Source organism: Rhizopus delemar, genomic scaffold, assembly GCF_000149305.1.
Source record: "Rhizopus delemar RA 99-880 supercont3.2 genomic scaffold, whole genome shotgun sequence".
Taxonomy (NCBI): Eukaryota; Fungi; Mucoromycota; class Mucoromycetes; order Mucorales; family Rhizopodaceae; genus Rhizopus; species Rhizopus delemar.
In genome coordinates, this window is record NW_027137828.1 from 3,615,344 (window position 1) to 3,635,185 (window position 19,842).

The 19,842-nt window shown below is 36.1% G+C and overlaps 6 protein-coding genes across 6 annotated transcripts; 4 read left to right on the forward strand and 2 right to left on the reverse strand.

Annotated features, from left to right (window-relative positions):
• Positions 1 to 357: 357 nt before the first annotated feature.
• Positions 358 to 1,875, reverse strand: RO3G_03650 (uncharacterized protein; the record flags this gene model as incomplete). Its single annotated transcript, XM_067658240.1, has 2 exons — positions 358 to 1,397; positions 1,461 to 1,875. The coding sequence occupies 2 exons, from the start codon at positions 1,873 to 1,875 to the stop codon at positions 358 to 360; spliced, it is 1,455 nt and encodes a 484-aa protein (XP_067514341.1).
• A 3,914-nt stretch (positions 1,876 to 5,789) lies between these two features.
• RO3G_03651 (uncharacterized protein) lies at positions 5,790 to 6,185 on the forward strand (the record flags this gene model as incomplete). Its single annotated transcript, XM_067658241.1, has 2 exons — positions 5,790 to 5,934; positions 6,070 to 6,185. 2 exons carry the CDS (start codon positions 5,790 to 5,792, stop codon positions 6,183 to 6,185), a joined length of 261 nt encoding a protein of 86 aa, XP_067514342.1.
• Positions 6,186 to 7,612: 1,427 nt separating this feature from the next.
• On the forward strand, positions 7,613 to 7,732 carry RO3G_03652 (uncharacterized protein; the record flags this gene model as incomplete). Its single annotated transcript, XM_067658242.1, has 1 exon — positions 7,613 to 7,732. One exon carries the CDS (start codon positions 7,613 to 7,615, stop codon positions 7,730 to 7,732), a length of 120 nt encoding a protein of 39 aa, XP_067514343.1.
• A 2,089-nt stretch (positions 7,733 to 9,821) lies between these two features.
• On the forward strand, positions 9,822 to 10,264 carry RO3G_03653 (S25 ribosomal protein; the record flags this gene model as incomplete). Its single annotated transcript, XM_067658243.1, has 3 exons — positions 9,822 to 9,845; positions 9,901 to 10,189; positions 10,239 to 10,264. The coding sequence occupies 3 exons, from the start codon at positions 9,822 to 9,824 to the stop codon at positions 10,262 to 10,264; spliced, it is 339 nt and encodes a 112-aa protein (XP_067514344.1).
• Positions 10,265 to 11,553: 1,289 nt separating this feature from the next.
• RO3G_03654 (uncharacterized protein) lies at positions 11,554 to 14,321 on the forward strand (the record flags this gene model as incomplete). The annotated part of the gene is made up of 14 exons (XM_067658244.1): positions 11,554 to 11,665; positions 11,850 to 11,988; positions 12,049 to 12,089; positions 12,196 to 12,255; positions 12,302 to 12,405; positions 12,457 to 12,582; positions 12,642 to 12,665; positions 12,733 to 12,769; positions 12,816 to 13,120; positions 13,293 to 13,463; positions 13,535 to 13,960; positions 14,024 to 14,094; positions 14,145 to 14,195; positions 14,318 to 14,321. 14 exons carry the CDS (start codon positions 11,554 to 11,556, stop codon positions 14,319 to 14,321), a joined length of 1,671 nt encoding a protein of 556 aa, XP_067514345.1.
• A 569-nt stretch (positions 14,322 to 14,890) lies between these two features.
• Positions 14,891 to 18,457, reverse strand: RO3G_03655 (uncharacterized protein; the record flags this gene model as incomplete). Its single annotated transcript, XM_067658245.1, has 9 exons — positions 14,891 to 16,110; positions 16,161 to 16,340; positions 16,530 to 16,727; positions 16,895 to 17,363; positions 17,420 to 17,501; positions 17,577 to 17,852; positions 17,906 to 18,020; positions 18,068 to 18,302; positions 18,425 to 18,457. The coding sequence occupies 9 exons, from the start codon at positions 18,455 to 18,457 to the stop codon at positions 14,891 to 14,893; spliced, it is 2,808 nt and encodes a 935-aa protein (XP_067514346.1).
• Between the last annotated feature and the right edge of the window lie 1,385 nt (positions 18,458 to 19,842).

Below are 19,842 nucleotides of genomic sequence, written 5' to 3' on the forward strand. Positions count from 1 at the left end.
CAAGGAAATCATTGCCCAATTCAATGCAACTAAGAAACCCATTGTCTCTGTAGACATTCCTTCTGGCTGGGATGTTGAACGTGGACCCACCGAAACGGTTCAATTTCAACCTGATGTCCTGATTTCCTTGACTGCACCTAAACCTTGTTCATCTCACTTTAAAGGGATTCATTTCTTGGGTGGCAGGTTCGTACCGCCCACCTTGGCTGAAAAATTTGACTTTCAGGTTCCTGATTACCCCGCTGGTGATCAAGTCATTCGATTATAATAAAAATGAAGGAGTTTTTATTGAATATATACAAGGAACGCGCAAAAAGGAATGCAATTCATGATAAAAGTGAAGATAATATGGAAAGTTTAGTTTGAGCTGATACGGAGTTGAGGATTCATCATTGAAATATACTTTTGTTCGACGCGTTGTGTGTGTTCATTACGAGGAAGGTTCATTTTCTCCTTCAACACTTTGTTAACATTACTCATACGTTGAGGATGTCTTAAAAGAGTGCCTGCCACTTTACAATAAGTTTGTAGAGTTTGGAGTTTGTTGTTACTCTTACTACTCTTGCTCTTGGATGGTTTAGATTTTCCATTGGTTCGCATCTTTTTAATGAAGTCTTCTTGACATTGATTGTGCGTCTTTATACAATTTCTCCATTCTAGCAGAATAGCATTGTGTTTCAACCCCTTGGCACGAGAAAAGGCATAGTGAGAAAAGTTATAAGTAAAAATATAATTCATCAATTCTTCATCGCTAATTTTGTCAGCGTCAAACTTTTCTTCTTGCTCTTGTTCTGGTTTGTTTTCAATCAAGGCACGGACTTGAGGCTGTTTTTCTTCAGTAACTATTTTTGAGTTGTTTATGGTCAGATCGGAAAATTCATTGGCAAGCTGAGTCACGTATTCAAGCGTCATCGTGTGGCGAAGAACAATAGACATAAGAGCAGCCCCCATCAATGGATACTCTAACAAGAGCTTTCTGGCTATATCTAATCTTTCTTCTTGATCTGTCGATGTCTTGATCTTATCCGTCAAAAGATGATGAATATTCCAGCTGGGTGTTACAGTATGATTAAGATAGAATGAATTGAATGTATTCAGATTGAATACAGGCTGCTCTGGCTGTTGCTCGGGTTGATCAAACAAACTGAAATCATACATGTCATCAAGCGTGAATTGAAATGGCAAGTTAGTGAGTTGTTCAGGAGAGGATTGGCCTTCAGAAGAACTAGAAACTAATTCATCACTTGTAGTGCTTGTACTTGGTGCCAAAGGAGGTTGCTGAAGCAATTGCTGCATCAATTCTTCATTGGCTTTTCGAAGCTTTGTATTTTCTTCTTTTAATGAATGAATTGTTTTTTCATGTTCATCTAATTTTTGTTCTAATTGCGAGATGTATTCTATATCAACCAAATTAGCATCTTGTTTTAGATAAGAACATGCAATTTTTTTTTTTTTTTTACCTTTCCGTCTCACACGGAAATTACGGGCAGAAATCTTATTTCTCATTTGGCGTCGTTCCTTCGACGTCATTGATTTTTGTGGCTGTGATGTTCTAGACAGATCTTCTTCAGAATCGCTACCACTGAAATTCTTCTTGTTATTGCTGCTGGCATCAGCGTAAGCCTTTTCAGGTGATTCAGTAACAAAGACAGGCTGCATGAATCGTTTTCGGTTACTAGAAGTTTTAGGTGTTTTAGAAGTAGATCCAGGCAGCATATTGACAAAATTATCTTCACTACGTACAACAGAAAGAGTTGGCTCAAAAATTGTTTTTTGTGATTGAGGAGTAAAAGAACCTATTTCAGATTGACACTCAGGCTGATTTATACCAAGCAAGGTACTAACCATGTCATTATCTGTATTGAGCCATTCCATGTTGATTATGTTTTCCATATGTTGTAAAGAAGATAAAAGAGTTTCAAGAAAGAATTAGTGAAAAAGAAAGGGAAAAGCGTCGTTTTAAATAAGCATGTTGATTTTAGTGAGTGTAGCGGATCTTGAATGATTGTTGATAGTTTAACCAATTACCAAATGTTAAAATTTGGCAAATGGCTTACGCAAATTTCATCCAAATTAGGAAATAGAATTTTAATTGTAGTCTGGACATGTTTTTTTTATTTTATTTTTTTTTATTTTGCGCTCCGGCCAGTCTTAGTTTGTGCATGGAGGTTTTTTGATTTGTTCTGAAAAAGTAAAGATACCAGAGCTATTAAAAATATGCAAAGATCATAATTACTCACCCGGTTATCATTGGTAACCTTTTAAATGTGTGGTGTCAAGTGACAGAAAGAGTATCTTGAACTATGAATTTTATGGACAAAATGTGCTCAAATAGCCTTCCTTCTCTTAACTTGGAGTACTCTTTAAATCAGGCGGTTTTCTCAACCAGAAAATTTTATAAAATGCAATGTCTGCAAGACATTGACTATGGTGAACCTCCTGACCTGCATCGGTGACAATGCTACCGATTGCGACAAGTTATAATCCACTAGATTCTATGCGCAAACAGTCTGTGCACGGCTAGAATACAGATTAATAACTAATTGGCTCATTTCTTCTCAAATCAAACCACTAAAACACACTCAAAATGAATACTCACAACGAAGATATAGTGCACCTAAAAGAATCTCTTACCAAAGTTACGTGCTTGCCAACAATAAAAGAATGAATAAATATATTCTAGATCTGATTTCTTTTTCAATCTTTCATGCTATCTACTGATGTTCTCCAGAAAAAAATCATGCCACACATACAACATGACAGACATTAGCAACGATATAAACTGTTCAACCCCTCGCAGTGGAAAAGCATTCCTTCTCCAGTCAAGGAGCTCAGTCTCAATACGTTCAGGTCGATCAAGAAATAATGCCTACAGCAGAATATGAATTTTCAAAAACACTACAAAAACCTAAGGTTTCTTTCTTTCTGTCGGCCAATGACCTCATTTGATACAATTCTCTGGTTACTAATGACTAGAACAGATCGTAGCCAACGCATAAGGCAACACCTTGGGTGGCTTCTTGATGACAAACCCAGGCCATGTCCCTTCCATCCAAGCCAGAGGTTCACAAAAAGCATGTGATCCCCTGTTTCAACGTGCAGAGACGGCTATAAATGGCTAACACTTGAAAATAGTCTGTCATTTTTTTAAAACGTTTACAAAGATTTCTAGTTTAAATCGTGCAGTTGTCCTTGGGTCCTTTGTAAGCCGATCCTATTTGAACTGGATCGTCTTCACCGCCATATAGATGCTCCTACCAGACTCCCACATGGTCAGTTTTTAGTAAATTGGCCCTCAAAACGTTAAGTCTATTGTTATCTTTCGCGCGTTGTTCCATTGGGCTTTTCTTTAGCCTTGGTTCCAAAATATTTTGTTTCTACTACATTTTATCATAGCAGATCTGGTCCTGGCAAACAAATCCAACAATTAGTACACATTCAATTGGGTTTTATAAATAAGTAGCACTTAAATTACTTTTGAAAAAAGCATTTACGCGTGATTAAAATGGCTCAGTGCTTTTACGTTTATTGATCGCAAGATTTTAGTGAGCTTTCGCACTGAAGCTATTTGTTGCAAACAACTTGATCAATTTATCTGTTTATTGCTGCCAAACAAGATGGATATAACTTTTAATGGCTTGAGTTGCATTTTTGTACTGCTATGTATAATTTAGTCATAATAACTACATGAGCACTGTGTTATACTGTTCAAAAATTAGGAGGTATTGCCCTTGTTTTATTTTTCAAGAAGAACAACAAACTCACTATAAGACTAAAACTTCAATTAGACAACGTGATATCAAGCAAATACACAAAAGCCTTTTTAAAATAAACTTTATCCATTTTTTCACTTAAAAGACCTGAAATACCTTGTAATTTACCTTTCATTAAGCTTTACACTTGTCAACAGTCAGTTGATTATATTGATTTTAAACATTAAATATAATAAAACAATTTATTTTTTTAAACTTCGTTGTAAAAGAAGGCTTTATAAGCTTCTTTTGGCTCTTTCTCTCACTTCTACTTCTCGTTACATCCTTTTATGTCAAACATTCAGCCCTTACTGTGGAGGATATTAGCATATGGTTATTATAGTGTCGTTATTTATGGTCATACCTTGACTGCAAAAAAAGGTTCTACTATTTTTGGGATATTCATTATATCCGCAATCTCTTCAACAAGGGAAAACCTCTTTACAATCACTGACATAAAGTACTGTAGCTAACCAGAGTCATTCAAAACAGCGAGTAGTGAAATCCAATGATAAAACGTTGATATTGAGCCTTTTGAATGCAACTATGTTGTTATTTTTTATATCCAAAACTGGTATGTACCCTCACAAAGCAAATATTTCGTTTTCTAAAACTGACTAAATTATTTGTGATATCGAAAGCTTTGACGATTAACTATTAACAATAGCAGTTTTCAATAATAAGCCATCTTTTTTTATAAAGTATAAAAGAGACATGCATCAAAGAGTGGTTTGGACCAAAAGGGATGCTGTGGTCGATAGCAGTATCTAATAGATCAAGTTGATTTTAGCAATCTTTTGACTACCTTCTTTGGTATTTATAACTGGGATCTGTGACGAATATTATTTCGTAATTAAGAATATGAGCTGCACAGGTAATTCATATCTACAGTTTATGTTTAAAAGGACACTATCTGGAGAACCTCCAGCTCTCTATATCTTAGATCAAATAACTTTGTATTATTTACTGTCGTGAATGTGGTATTCTGAAATAATATGCATAAACAACATTCGCTTTCTGCCCGCCACTTGGGTCTAGGGCATATTGAATGGTTTAATAAGAAGCTCTGGTATCAGTGGTCATCGTGTGATCATGTCGATCGACTGGCTAGATACTTTATCAGAAAGAACCATTGCCAAAAGACAAAAGCAGAAAGGCTAGACTAGAATGAGATCGATTTAAAAAGTCGCATATAATCTCTATTCTTATATGACTATGCACTAACCTGATTCCAAAATGGAAACCCTACAACTCTTATTTTAAAGCTTTCATAAATATGGGCTGTTCTTGCAAAAGAGATATTAAAAATACAAAAACAAAACCAATAAGGATGTTTACGTGAACAAGTAAAATAAACAAAGTAGAAGTTTGGATCATTTATTATTGAAAACTGAATACCTTTTTTAATAGCGTGGAATACAGGGTATAATGTTGTTTTGATTTGAAGGTTTCGACACGAAAAATCCAAAAGATACACTGTTTGCATAACTTAAAGTTGACTTCATAATTTGACGCATGTTGTAATCTTGCTGTGGATTCATTTGTCTCTTCTGTTAAAAAGAAAGTTTGAGTACATAAAAATGCCTTTATATTTTTCTTACTTCTTCATAAGAAAAAGGACCGAATGGGTCTTTTGGAACTGAAGCATATCTAGAAGGAAATTATAAGTTTTTATTATAGTATTTCTACTCTTCTTTTCTCGTACGCTGTATTTGCTGATTTTATATTGTTATTTCTAACTTTTTATATTAAAAAAGATTATTTTTAACTTATATTTATTTACATTAATGGTTTATTAGCATTTGCTTGAGCCACTAGACGAGGATCTTTTCTTCTTATTGGTCCACCACCTCCTATATTATTCATAACTGATAAAAATAAGAATGAATTTTTTTTGTCGATTGTCTAAAAACAGAATCTCTTTAAACAACCATATATTGCAGCAGTCACAATTTTTTAACAACTTAAGACTTACTGGAAGGCTTCTTTGTTTCCATACCACCATCACGATCAGCAGTTCTTGACCTTGTGGCTATTATGCCTTCCACACCCATTCCAGGCATAAAGGAAGAGTATTTTCTTTCGGAAACTGAAGTCCATGACCTCGTTTCAGTTTATATTCCAGATGATACTGTCACATCAGTTGATCTTTCCGCCTGGATGTCAAAAGATGGCTCGTGGGGTACGACTATTCGAAAGCAATCTAATAAAAAAAGAAAACGTGACCGATTGCTCAATGTCGTCAAAAAAGTTTACAGAGATAATACCAGGACAACATCTATTTTTTTATTAAAAATACTCTTCTTATTTTGATTAGATTTTACTTGGGATGATCTTTCAAATATTCAGGAATATAGATCACTGGTCAAATCGTCAATGGCCACCAAATGTACTGTTGGTTACGTACGAAAATCAAATACCGATGAATCTTGAAGTGTTTAAATATAAAAAATATGAAAAAGAATTAACGAGACCGAACAATAGTTCTAAAGTCGAATACTTTTATTAAAGAAAGATTTCAAGGCTATGTATATTAGTTGAGCAAGGTCTGAAATTAGATGACAAAAGATAGTTACGATCGATATGATTTGACATAAGAAAAATTTTATAAACTGACGTTAATAATTAACTATTGAGATGAAAGTGAAACTTGGCTGTTCAGGGCAGTTGGTAATTATCAGGATCTATTATTATGCAAACTCATTTGTAAAGATTTAGCTTAGAATGATAAGGCTGTTATCTTATTGACATATCAAAACATGACAAACCTGACACAACCAAAAAGAAGCTAGTAAATCTCCAAATCTACAAGATGAAGACGAAGCTCTTATGTGAAGATGTATTTGTGTCTTGCAACTCTTCTGCCAACGACCCAATTGCCGAACGGGATGCAACAACTCCACCATATACTTTCGATGATTGCTCTGGTAATACGCAAGACTTAATCACCAAGATCACAAAATCCGCTCGACAAATTCGCATTGTGGTAATTGACTATGCTGGATTGTCGACCAATCCTAACGACATCAGGTTATTCATATCTTTGAATAAGTCCATACGAGAAGTGGTAGTGGATATTGGTCATAAGGTTGAAGTATATTCTCGTTATGACTTGCTCAAAAACATCAAGATCCTCAACAAATTTCGATGTCGGAGAGAATGTGTAAAACGATCGCGATAGTTATTGCAGCAGCTGCAACAGCACTGTAGTCACCACATCAACCAGCAAAAAAAAAAGTTTACTACTCCTATCATGTATATCTATTCACCCATATCCTCAATACCATTTCATTTATAAGTAGGACATTTTCCACAGATCAAAAAAATAAAATAACCAGGGTTAGGTAGCCCATTTTACGCTGGTTAAAAAAAAGAGTGGCCAGGTGGCCCACTTTGCACTGGATTCAACCTTATAACTTCTCTTTATTGAAGCATTTAGCGAAACATTTAGCAGAATGAGTTACAAAACATTTGAAGTCATTCATATATAAACTATCGCATGCCTCACTGATTCTTGTCATTAGCGATTCCTTTCCAAAAACTTATTCCGCTTAACTTTACTCTTGACAACTGACCAGAACTGCTCAATTGGATTTAGTTCACGAGAATATGGAAGAAGATAAACGCAGCGATATCCTCGAGAGTGAATATACTTTCCTATATCAATTGAGCTATGGATTGGAGCATTATTCATAACAAGATGATACCCTTTCATTTTTGGATACTTGTCCATTTCATCTAGAGTTGCCTTTAAAAAGCTTAGGTAATGCCCTGTCACTGTTTCTATACTATAACCATCAATTTCGCGTCCAAGCTTTCTTTTTTTAATACATTTTGGAACTCTCAAACTAACATTAATTATGCCAGTGGCAGATATGGCACCTAAAATCGATGTTGCATTCGCTTTAGTTGTAGGTACTGTAACTATTGCGGAAGTTCCCTTCTTTGACCAGGCCATACCTCGTTTCAAATTAATGTGAAAAGCTGCTTCATCCAGAGAGACACAGTTTGTTGTAAAGTCCATGTCAGTTTGCTGCCACTTTTGTACCCAATCGTACCTTTGTTGAATCTTTTCTTCGCTATTTCTTTCTACAGGCTGGAATTGTGCCTGCTTAATAGATAAATTACACTCAGTTGTCATGAAGTTATAAATTGTGCTACGAGAAACATTAAGATTCACAAAGTTTTGCGTTAAAATTTCTGCCACTTCAGCTACAACAGCAGAAGGATTCTCGTCAATATAATTTAAAAGAAACTGCTTATGCTCCTATCCAAGAATACGACGTCTGCCTGGCTTTTTCTTCTTCTCAAAGATGCTTTCAGGGTCCTCGTAATAACGTTTGACCCATCTCTGTGCTGCTCGGATATGAATACCTAATTGTCTCGCAGCAGCAGAAGCATTCAAACATTTGCTGAAAAATAAATGAAAAAATGTGGTCTTGTCTTCATTAGAGTAAAGTGCATAACGTCGCTTATTGCATAACTCCATATCAACATCTTCATTGTTCCTTACATTAGTAACTGGATGTATTACAGGATTAGAAGGTCTTTCCGGAAGTTTATTCATTAGGAATTGAGTACGATAACTTATTGTTTCGATAGCGAATAACTCCTCGTCAACAACAAGAACCATAGGCTCAACACCGTTCTCATCAACAACATGTCCTTGTCCATTTTCATAAAGAAATTACATATTCATTCTGAATGTCTGTAAATAAATTGTAAACAGAAAAAAGAAACCGGAAAAAACTACTTCAAAATCACCTCCCTTTATAAAAATAAAAGTGCCAAGACTTTATTGGTTAATTACTAAGCGACAAGTAAAAGTAAACGAAGTTCATGACATGTGAACACGGCTTTATTTTTCTTTAAACATAGTCTTTTATTTAAGATCCAATTGAGCGCAAAAATATTATAATAAACGTCCGCCCGGACCAGATCAATCCTTTAGGATGTTCATGCTTAGAAAAAAAAAACCTCTTTTGGGAGCAAGAGTAAAAAATGTGAAAGGGGAGGAATGAGTGGAGTTATCAAAGAAATGCTAAAGAAATTGACTTAATCATATAAGAAGCTTTTGACCATAGGGGGTGCTTGGCAGGGATCAGTTTGTCATGGTGTAGCTGATCTAATTCATGTAGTATGGAACATATAATCAGCCATCGCTGATACCAGGTGAGAGCAGAACTTGGGGGAATCGCAGGACGTAGAGGAAGCATATTCAAAAGAAATGACAGTGGATCCTGGACGACTTTATTTTTGGATCAGTCGACATCATTGTTGAACACGAATTTTTTTGCACGACATCAAACTCAAAATCAGCGACTTCACTTTCTGAAATGACTGTAACCGACGATTGTTTTGGGACAATCGACAAAACCAACAAGCGCATTGGAAACTTGACACCTTTCACGTAATCACTTGTGGAGTCTTGAGCTTATGGAGGCAACACTGGAAATATATTTTTGAAGATACACCTTTCTGACCAAATGAAGTAACAGCAAGAGCCACAGAGCTACTTAGACGAGTCTACAATGAAAATTTACATCGTCAAGAAATGTAGAAATATTACATTTCATTATACTAATAGTTGTTTTATTGTTGTAATTTTCTTTTTTTGTAACAGTGCTCGTCTGGAGGCGGCACTAGAATAAAATCCAAACCCCACAAGCTTGTGTAGAAAAAAGGTGTGAAGTTTAACTGATCTAAGCCCGGACCGGACCTTGTGACAAGGGGCACATTGAGCTCCGCAAGCATCGTAAAGAAGAAGAAGGGATCCTCATGCATTGTTTTCCTCCTCTAAATCAATATGGTATGTTATTCAGTTTAGGGTTCCCATCTTCATCATCTTCCTCCATCTCTGTCTTTTATGCTTTCGACTGTGGATGCCAACATATAGATGGATGATATATAAACAACACGCTGCCTTTTAAAAAGAGAAAATACGTTGGATGGTTGAGCAGTTGATCAACAATACAGTTTGGATGATGTAGAATGAAAATATAAAAAGCGTTTAAACTATAATGATACTTTGATGGACGGATGGATGTTATGAAAGCATGAGCATTGATAATGGACGAGATGAGGAAGAATGATGTTGAAATCTTGGCATCCTTCCATGAAGAATTGATATAATAATGCTTTTGTATAGGCTAAAAAGGACGTTGCTGCTAAGCCCAGCTCCTCATCTGGCGGTAAGAAGGCCAAGAAGAAGTGGTCTGCTAAGAAGGTCAAGGACAAGGCCAACAACTTGGTTATTCTCGACAAGCCCACCTATGAACGTTTGTTCAAGGAAGTTCCTACCTACAAGCTTATCTCTCAATCTGTCTTGGTTGACCGTCTTAAGCTTAACGGTTCTTTGGCTCGTATTGCCATCCGTGAACTTGAATCTCAAGGTTTGATCAAGCCCATTTCTCGTCACCATGCTCAAATCATCTACAGTAAGTTTATATTCATGTGTTCATAACTTGAGCTAATTGCTAAACATAGCCCGTGCTACTGGTGATGAAAAATAAATTCTTTGCTGAAATCATAATAAAAAAATTCATTTTTTTAGCTTTGTATATCTACTTGTGTTATAAAGTGTATGGGAAAATAGATTTGAGGGATGCTCATCTATGCTTATATTGGCTTTTGCATATTGGTATAGAGGAATAGGATGTTATAAAAAGAAGCCTGTATATGTATTCTGTTATGCTGTCATTTAAGAATAAAACTTGCAGTTGTCAACGAAACAAATGCGCATTGCCAGTCTAGGCCATCATAAAAAAAGGGGGAGATAAGGGGAGACAGCATGTACAGTTTAGACGATAAAAAAAAAGCCCTTTTCGGCTATAAATAATTAATACAACTGTTACAAAGCGTAAACATATACACAATGCCAGAAAAGCCCTCTTGAATTTGAACAACTTTTTCAATAACCGAAGTCAATTACAAAAATGCATAAATTTCACTTTATTTTTTATTCTTATTCTTTTTCTTTTTTTTTTATATATTTGATCTGTTAATGGCTAGAGAAGAGAGCTCATTGAATGACATTGAACGAGGACCTGATTATGGTTCGATAAGTTCAGAAAGCATTGTCCACAGAAAGAGACATCGTATACAGCAACGACAATGTAGACCAAAGTTATTATCCAATTGTTTTTCTTCAAAAAGCGTGAATGATCCTGATCTTGTCCTTCCTGCCCTTGACCCAAGGTAGATGACCATAAAAAGAATAAAATAAAGTCTAATTATTCTATTAAAAGAGCAAAAGAAGTAGTAGAATCCAAAAGAATCAAGCAATTTTTCAAAAGACAGTCTGATGTCAATCTTAGTACAGTGAGAGAGAAATATAGAAATCAAAAGAGGAGAGAAAGGTACGACGATGACAAACGAACATAGTCAACTCATGCCCTCTGTTAGACAACATGAGCCATTAAAGACACAGATGAAATACTTTTTATTATATAATTCTTACATGAAAAGGATCAAGAGCATCTTGTTTGATAAAAGGACAATCATCTTGTTTGTAAGCTTTTTGTATTGTTGATCGTCATCATCTATCTGGTTATATTGATGATCAGGATAGGTATACTTGGACCTTGTGGTCGATTTTCTATTTTGCTTTGCTTATTTTGTGGAAATCAAACAAATATCAAAAGCAGACTTGGAACCAGCATGGCTTTATACGAATCGACCTTATTACTTATGGATGATATGCCTTGTCTTTACTTTTTGGGATCTTGGTTCATTTGTTATTCGTATGTGTATAGGATACTGATGAATAGACAATAAATAATTCCTTTGACTAGGTTTCTTTATGACAAGACATCCTGCATCTGTTATTTTCAGTTTTAGATTTCTTATTGAATTATTAACCACCTTTCCATTTATTGTATCCACTTTTATTCCAAATGGTCAATTCGTTTATGGTAAGTTATCATTTTATCTTTATTACGGATTGTTAAACAACATGTGTAGTACCTTATTTTGTTAGAAGTTGGGTTTTGTTATTAAGAATCAAGAGTGCAATGAAAATCAAGCTAAACTTACAAATTAAAGGTGAAGGTATAAAAATGATAAGCACAGTTACTAACAGATGAATGGGTGATATAGATAAACCAACTGATCCACTCAATACAAAATTAATTCATCTGGTTAGTACCTTAATCGTCTTGATTTATAATGGTACATGTGCCTTTCAGTATACAGAAGCCACCTTTGGTAACAAGGACTATACTATATTAGACTCCTTGTAAGACAAATAAAGACGTCTATATTGTGTACACAACTGATTGAGCTGTTTTACTTTTAGGTACGTTGTCATGGTGACACTTTCGACTGTGGGATACGGTGGTAAGAAAAATATATTTTTTGAGATATTTTTGCTAAAGAACGTATATAGACATCACACCTGATAATCAGTGGAGTAGAGTGATTATGATTTTATTGATTATTATAGCTTTGGCTGTGCTTCCTACATTAATAGGTGATGTATGCGATACAGTTCAAAAAAGAAAAGGTACGCATCCGTCCATCTAATTCACTGTGACTAATATAATCATCAGAGGGAGCAGGACATGTCAGTGAAGCGTCTACACCATTTATTCTCATTGTTGGTTCATTTCGTTTTGATCAAGTGGTTGAAATTTTGGATGGATTTCTAAATAAAGTAAACAAATAAGATTGTGATGAGGAAGGATGACTATAACTCGACTAATAGGAAAGTACAAAATTTCATTTAAACGTCGTCTTTCTTGATATCAACAGACCAACTGAACAGTTAAAAATGATGGAACGCAATTCAATCTGGGGTCACCGCGTCCAGTTCCTTCAAGGTTCTGTTTTGGTAACAAACGAATTATATCTCATATAAAAAAAGTGCTCACAGATAAATGTCTCATGTAGGACGAAAAGACTTTATTACGCGTAGTAAGTTTTTTTTTTTTCTTTTTTTTCGATGTCCAAAAATGCCTCATTATTTTAATTATTTATTTAGAATGCAAGACATGCAGCAGCTATATTCACGTTATCAGGTACATGAATACTATGAAAAAAAATTGGGTTATTCATACAACATAGATCAAAACGCATCCAACCCTTCAACAGAAGATGAACGCAATACAGTCCGGCTGTGGTCCCTTTATTGTCACACAGTTAGTCATGATGTACCTATCTACACCTATAATCTTTCACCAAGTACAGCCATCTATCAAAAAGTAGCTAAAGAAATCATTTGCGTCAGAGAATTTAAACAATACTTGCTGGCCATGAATTGTCGTTGCAGAGGTGCCTCTACTTTACTGACCAATTTATTGCATCAGAGACAACCTCTAAATAATTACGACGAAGGATGGCAAGCACAATTTGGTATAAAACATATTCTTGTATAAAACCATATTACCAACCTCCTTACTGACTAGATGATGGGTCTTGCAATGAAATATATACAGGCAAAGCACCTTATTGCATACATGGCGTTAGCTTTGGTCAAGCATCACTGGTACTTTTAAGCCGCCACTAAAACTGCAAACTAAAAATCTATTCTTTTTTTTTTAGTACTTATTTGAGGAAGCTCAAGTAGTCTTGTTTGCTGTCAAGACGTTCATGCAATCAAGAGAGGAATATGAAATATTGTTAAATCCAAGTAATTCCTATCTGATTAAAGAAACCGATGAATGTGTCTACATTGCAGAAGGACCAAGAGAGATTCGTGAACTTGAACACTTGGTATGTACATTTCTTCTTTCAAAAAAAAAAAAAAAAAAAAGGCTACTCACAAACAGAATATGTATACATAGCCTCGACCCAAAACATGCTATAGATTAGATCAAAAATTAAGCAAGAGACCTTTTAAAACAAATTTTGATCAAAATAAGGAGCAATTCAAGATTGCCACACTGCCATCCAAAAGACATGCCATCTTGACTGGCAGTCGAGAGCTGATTAAACGCATCGGCAGTGGCCAAGATAACCATACGACCTTTCTTCCTCTCTGTTATCTCCTTGAAAGACCTGTCCAACTGGAAGATATCACAATTGATTCAGCACGACACATGACGAATCATATCTTGGTCTGCTTACATCGAGAGGTGATCAACATGTTCAAATTCATTTATAAGTTGAGGTCACCCAACATCAAGTCAGATGAGTTACAAGACATTGTATTGCTTTGTCCAAATAAGCCATCCAAAAAAGCCTTTGAGTTGATCAATATTTTTCCAAGAGTTTATTTTTTAGAGGCAAGACAAACAGAGCCTTCGATTGTTTATCTAAACCTATGTTCTTAGGGCAATTGTAGACAACCCGAGGATTTATTAAGAGCTGGTGCAAAAACAGCAAAGCAGGTGGTTGTGATGAGGTACACTGATAGTGATCGGCGAATGATTTGTTATTGATCTATCATCATAGTGAAAAGGAGTGTTTGGATCAATATGAACGTAATTCGGATAGTCCTGCTGTGTAATGATAATAATAATGAAGGTTTGTGATGATTAACAGGACATTTTATAGCATGGCAAGTCATATATTAGATCTTTTACTTGAAGAGCGACCCAAGGATGCATATACCATTGTTAATTTAGGTAAGAAAAAAAAAAGATTCGATTGAACAAGAAAAGACTTATAAAAAAAAAAGTGGAAAAATCCAATATTCGATTTATGCATCTGTTACAAGGCAAAGATGTAGCTGAAGAGATTGACGTGTTCTATACTCCTGCCTATGCTGCGGGTGATGTTGTAGCAGACAGCCTCATCAGCAACGTCCTTCTTAGTCAAACTTATTATAAACCAGATATTGTCTCTATCATCAAGACACTCTGTGGCATGCCTGGGCCTCTTCATGACGGGTCTGCCGCTTACTTACTCTCGACTGACCCAAACATTAACACAGCGGCCGCAGCCGGACGACTCGCGCCTCATCTCACCATGATTTCGATGCCTGCTGAATTTGTAGGGAGGAACTATGGGGAGCTCTTTAAAACCTTACTTTTGGCTCATGAAGTCTTGGCCATCGGCTTATTCCGTGCGCCCGATAATGAATTGGGTAATGAACTACCCTTTGTGTATGCAAACCCTGTCTCTTCTTTAATTCTAAAGGCATCCGATCAAGTCTATGTTTTTTCTCCTCCTGGTTGGTTATAATAAAAGTCTGTTTTTTATTGAGTATGTTCAAGTTCACCCAAGATGGCAATGGCAGCGCCTAGACACCATCCTGTTTCGACATTATCAATCTTTTTAGCTACGGTCAATAATCGATCATGAGGGATCTCATAACCATAAGATAATAAACGATAAATAAAGGATAGATCCAAACACCATTCAGGACGGTCCAAGATTTCTTCCTTGAGTGCGACATCTGTTACATTATCGAGGAAGGCACCCGAGCAAATCGATTCAGTGAGAGCCTCCAATTCAGGCAATCGAAAGGTGGCAGGGAGACCGAGAGGTTGTGTACGATCATGGAAATAAGAAAAGATATAAATGGGACCATGTTTGAATGAGTCAGAAATAGGAGGTTGATAGATACCGTCAAATGAACAAGGGGCCAATTCACACTCTTTGTCTTTGTTAAGCATCATGTCAGCCACATTCACACAGTCTGTAAAGGAACCCGTGCCATTAAACAACACCGGCTGTGATACTTCCTTGCTGTATTCCCAAAGAAGGCCACGGGGCAAGCATGCATGCATGTTTCCTTCGGGCTGTATAGCCATCACTTGCTGATGCATTCTCTTTCTTGCCTCCATCAATCCATAGCCTAAATAAGAATTTTGATAAAGCAAATAGTCCTTGCCATCAAAGTGAAGTATGTATTTTGAATCTGTCTCTGGCAGTGAAGGAAGTGAGCCATCGGGCAATCGATCGGGTTCAAACACAATCTGGGTCGATCCACCACCGAGATCCAAGACGGCAGCCGAATGCTGACTGTTATCGGCAAAGTGACCCAACAAGAAATTCACAGTGATCCAGGCATACACACCTTCATCTTTTCCGTCCATCATCGACACGTCCATCACACGAAAGGGGTATGTGGCCAGATGATCCCGGACAGCTTCCAAAATGGCCTCACTCTTGGCTTCACCCAGCAGACGAAGACCGGCCGTGGCCTTGACGGCAATCGGTGTTGTCTTTTGAAGTCTTGAAGGTACCAACCTCAGTGCGTCCTGCATGAGTCCATCCAGTGACTCAGCGGCCTTTTGGGGTTCGTTGGCAAAGGCGGATAAACCAGGTTGGGTTTGTGCAAAGAGTTCTTCTTCTTCTAAACGAACAGGGTCATGACGATTGCATTGGTGAAATCTATAGACATGAATGCGAGATCCGGTCGAGCCAGCGTCTACCATCAAAGCATATTTTTGACAAGAGGTAATGGTGGGTTCTATGAAAGAATGTGAGATGACTGAAAGATGGATAAAGTGAAGATGTTACTTGAGGTAAGTGTATTAATGATATCAGGTTTTCTGTAAAAAATAATGGCTGTAATAATACCAAGTAAAGCAAATACAAGTCGGATAGAATTAAGTGATTTTTCTCTATTTGCTGCTGCTGCATCTCTTAAATGAGCATATGGCGTTTTCAGTTTAGGCTGCTTCTTATTTGACATCAAGTCTAGACGGTAATAAATAATATGCAAAAGAGGAAGAAAAAAAAAGTATTGTCTATAAATAAAAAGCTTTTTTATTTATTAAATATAAAAGCCGAGAAGCTCGGCAACAAAAAGATTCAATTTTACCGAATCTCCCCGTTAGGAACAATTGTTCCAGTGGTTTTTAACAAATACTGGCCAGACAGTATTACTTGTATAGGGTGAATACGTTGTATTGGCAGTCCAAGAGGTACCAGTCAAATTCTTGAGTATGCCTCTTAATTGATTATCAAAGAAATCAAGATAAACAATATCGATCAAAGTAGAGTCATCGACGTTAGTGGGTAAATCTGAACCGACATAGGCAGGCGAGTCATAGAATGGGATAGCACTGTGAGGCGTATCATCACCTATATTCAAAGTCAGTCAAGTTTATCCTGAAATCAACCGGAAAAAACGGTACCTCCAATTCCGTAATCATCGGTAGTCACATAGCCCGGAGTAAGGTTATGATCGGTTGAGTTCATCGTAGCTTTGAACTGAACATGAGGCCAGACGGACCGTTTTTTTAATTCACCTTCATGGTTTAAGATAGGCAAGACCTTGCGGGCTGTGGACAGGGGTACATCATAAATGCAGTAAAAGTTGTCTTCAAAGGGAGAAATCTGATAGACGTTGCTCTCCGTAAAGGGTCCTTTGAAAATATCATAACGCAAGCCACCACCGTTATATAAAAAGAATGCAGTGTTCTTTCTGCTCGTGTCAGCCACAGTCTTGGGCAGGACTTCATGCGTCACCAGATGATAGAGACTGGAGCTGTTGGTGACAGGGACAGAATAAAGCGGATAATCTTGAGGTGCACATCCTAAATGTTGAGATAATTGAAGCTTTTCACGAAGCTTGTAAATCTTGCTAGACATCTTTTTGCCCTTGGTTGTATCGAATTTCTTTTCCTTGCCATCGACAGAATGATAGATATAAGTAGCTCTGTTTTGATCTAAATAACGTCTGTTGAAAGTAAGGTTTCCGCTTGATTTGGAGATTCCCTATTTTTTTTTTTTTTCTTTTAAAGAAAGCTAAATAAAATAAAAATAAAACTTACATCAACCGAAAAGAAACCAATCGTTTCCATGTACCTGCCAGATTCAATGCCTGCCGCACGACCGTCATAAACAGTAAAGTCTCTAATATGACTGTAGAATAGAAGGTCAGCAAAAAAAAAAAAAAAAAAAAAAAAAAAAAAAAAGCCTTTTTCTTACGTATGACCGCCCAAGACAGCGATAGGTATAGTCGGGTGATGAGCACGTACAGCTTTAAGGATAGCTTTGAATTCATCATATCGAATACCAATGTGCCCAATGATGGTGATAATGTCAGGTGTGTGAGCTTTTAAGGATTGATTAAACCAAGGTTTTGCAATCTCATCTTCCACATAATTCACCACAGAGTTATTTCCATTGCCTGCAAAATTGAACAGGAATCCATAGGCCAACACACGCGTACCAAATTCGCCTTTAAAGTAAGTGTATTTGTTACTAGGAAATGAGCATGAGTTTCTGTAACAAGTCATTGGATATTTCAATTTTACCCGATTTGAGTCGTTTTGTTGGTTTGTAGATCTTTAAAATAAACATTGGCAGCCAAATAACGACCATTCCAGTGAGGAACAAAATGACGAACGGTATCTGTTGTGATGTTGTCAACTGTGACAAGGTTAGAACAGCACCTTTTTTTTTGATAGAATACATACCATAGAGTTCATGGTTTCCAATAGTTAAAATATCATAAGGAATATTGGTGATCAGTGGCTGAGTGACCTCTCCTCTTGGATCAGTCACGTCACTTAAGCCATCGCCATCATGTGTATCACCTGTGTCTACTATAAAAAGATCCTTTTTGAGCTTTTTAGCCTTTTGCTTCATTCGAACAGTGAAAGAATAAAAGTCACCGAGGTCACCGTTATATGATCCTTGAAGGACATGTCCCTATGAGATGAATGATTCAGCAAGGTATTCTTCTTAGTTTCTATACAATCTAACCTCTAACCAGCCTGGGAGAGATGCAGAGTAAGTTTAATAAACAATATAAAATAACACGTTGTGTTTACCGTGTGTGTCGGTTGAATGAATAAAATTGACATCACCCCATACCAAAGGCTTCAATTCAGGTAAGTCTGGTGTATTCACTGCATCTTTTTGCTGCCTTTTATTGATGCTATGGCCATTCGCTTGAATGAATAGCAATCCAGCTGTTATCAAAGTAGAATATAGCATTAGAAAACAAAGAAAAAGGGAAAGGAAAAAAAAAAAAAAAGATCCTATTTATGTAGGACGGTAATGTACATATGCAAGTGTCTTTGAGATTTCATTCGATACAGTATCTTGTATTACCAATATAGGCGCTATATTAATCATCTATTGGAAACTCTGCTAAAAAAATCTCACAAGTGGTTAGTGGATGAATACAAACTTTTTTTTATAGGTGATACATACTTTTTGTAAACCTCTATTTTTCGTATTCCAGTTGATTACAAGAGAGGTGATACACAAACAATCTATCAATAAATCAAAATGTCTAAATCTCTCACATTCACTCTTGGAAAAAAAAAAAAGATGAATATTGAAAGATTGTTTTCATGAGCTCTCTGGTTGTAGCAGAGCATAACATTTTAAGATCAAATTTTTAAATCGAGTGAAATGCTCGCTTTTTTTTTTTTTATTCAAAAGCAGGGAGTAAACAATTTATTCATATTATGTTTTTCTTTGATCTCTTTTTATATATAAAGATTCTCTTCATTGTATGTTTGCTTTTACAGAACAATACCGAATAAAAAGGTGATACCAAGATAACTTGAACAAGTAAATTTAGTTTTCCCGTACTTTATCTTTAGATAAGCAAATTCTACAACAGAAAAGATTTCTTTTGTAAGCAATTGTATTAAAAGGAAAGGCTGAGCTCGCATGTATTGTTCCTTTGATATAATAAGAACAAGTTTATTTACAAGTTTATTTTTTGTAAACAGATAATCGTATAAACAATGTCATTTAGTAATTATCTATCAAATCAACAACATTAAGTTTTATCCTTCACTGATCCCTTACACGAAATATAAACTTTATATAAGAATACGAACTACTTCAACAGAAAAAAAAAAGAGAAAAACGATATTAGCCTCAGGAAAATATGCTTTCTTGCATTTACAGTAGAAAGAATGGAAAAAGAAGTACCGAGAACAAGAAGGACAAGTAGAAAAGTAGTTTAGGGCATTCATAAACAAGCTTGTGCTGAGTCCATTAGAGTATCCCTTGGGATAATAGCTCTTTTGATTTCATGATCTGATCTGTTACATGTATACCGTGTATCCGCATATTTGAGCACATTATTCATTTAGCTTTGCAGAACAGAATGATCATAGTAGACCTTGTGAGGGAATAGTCAATACGCATACAATCATGATAAACCATATTTTTCTTGGAAGAATCCATCAATGCTGTGCTGCTAACCGCTATTATAAAAGATATACTT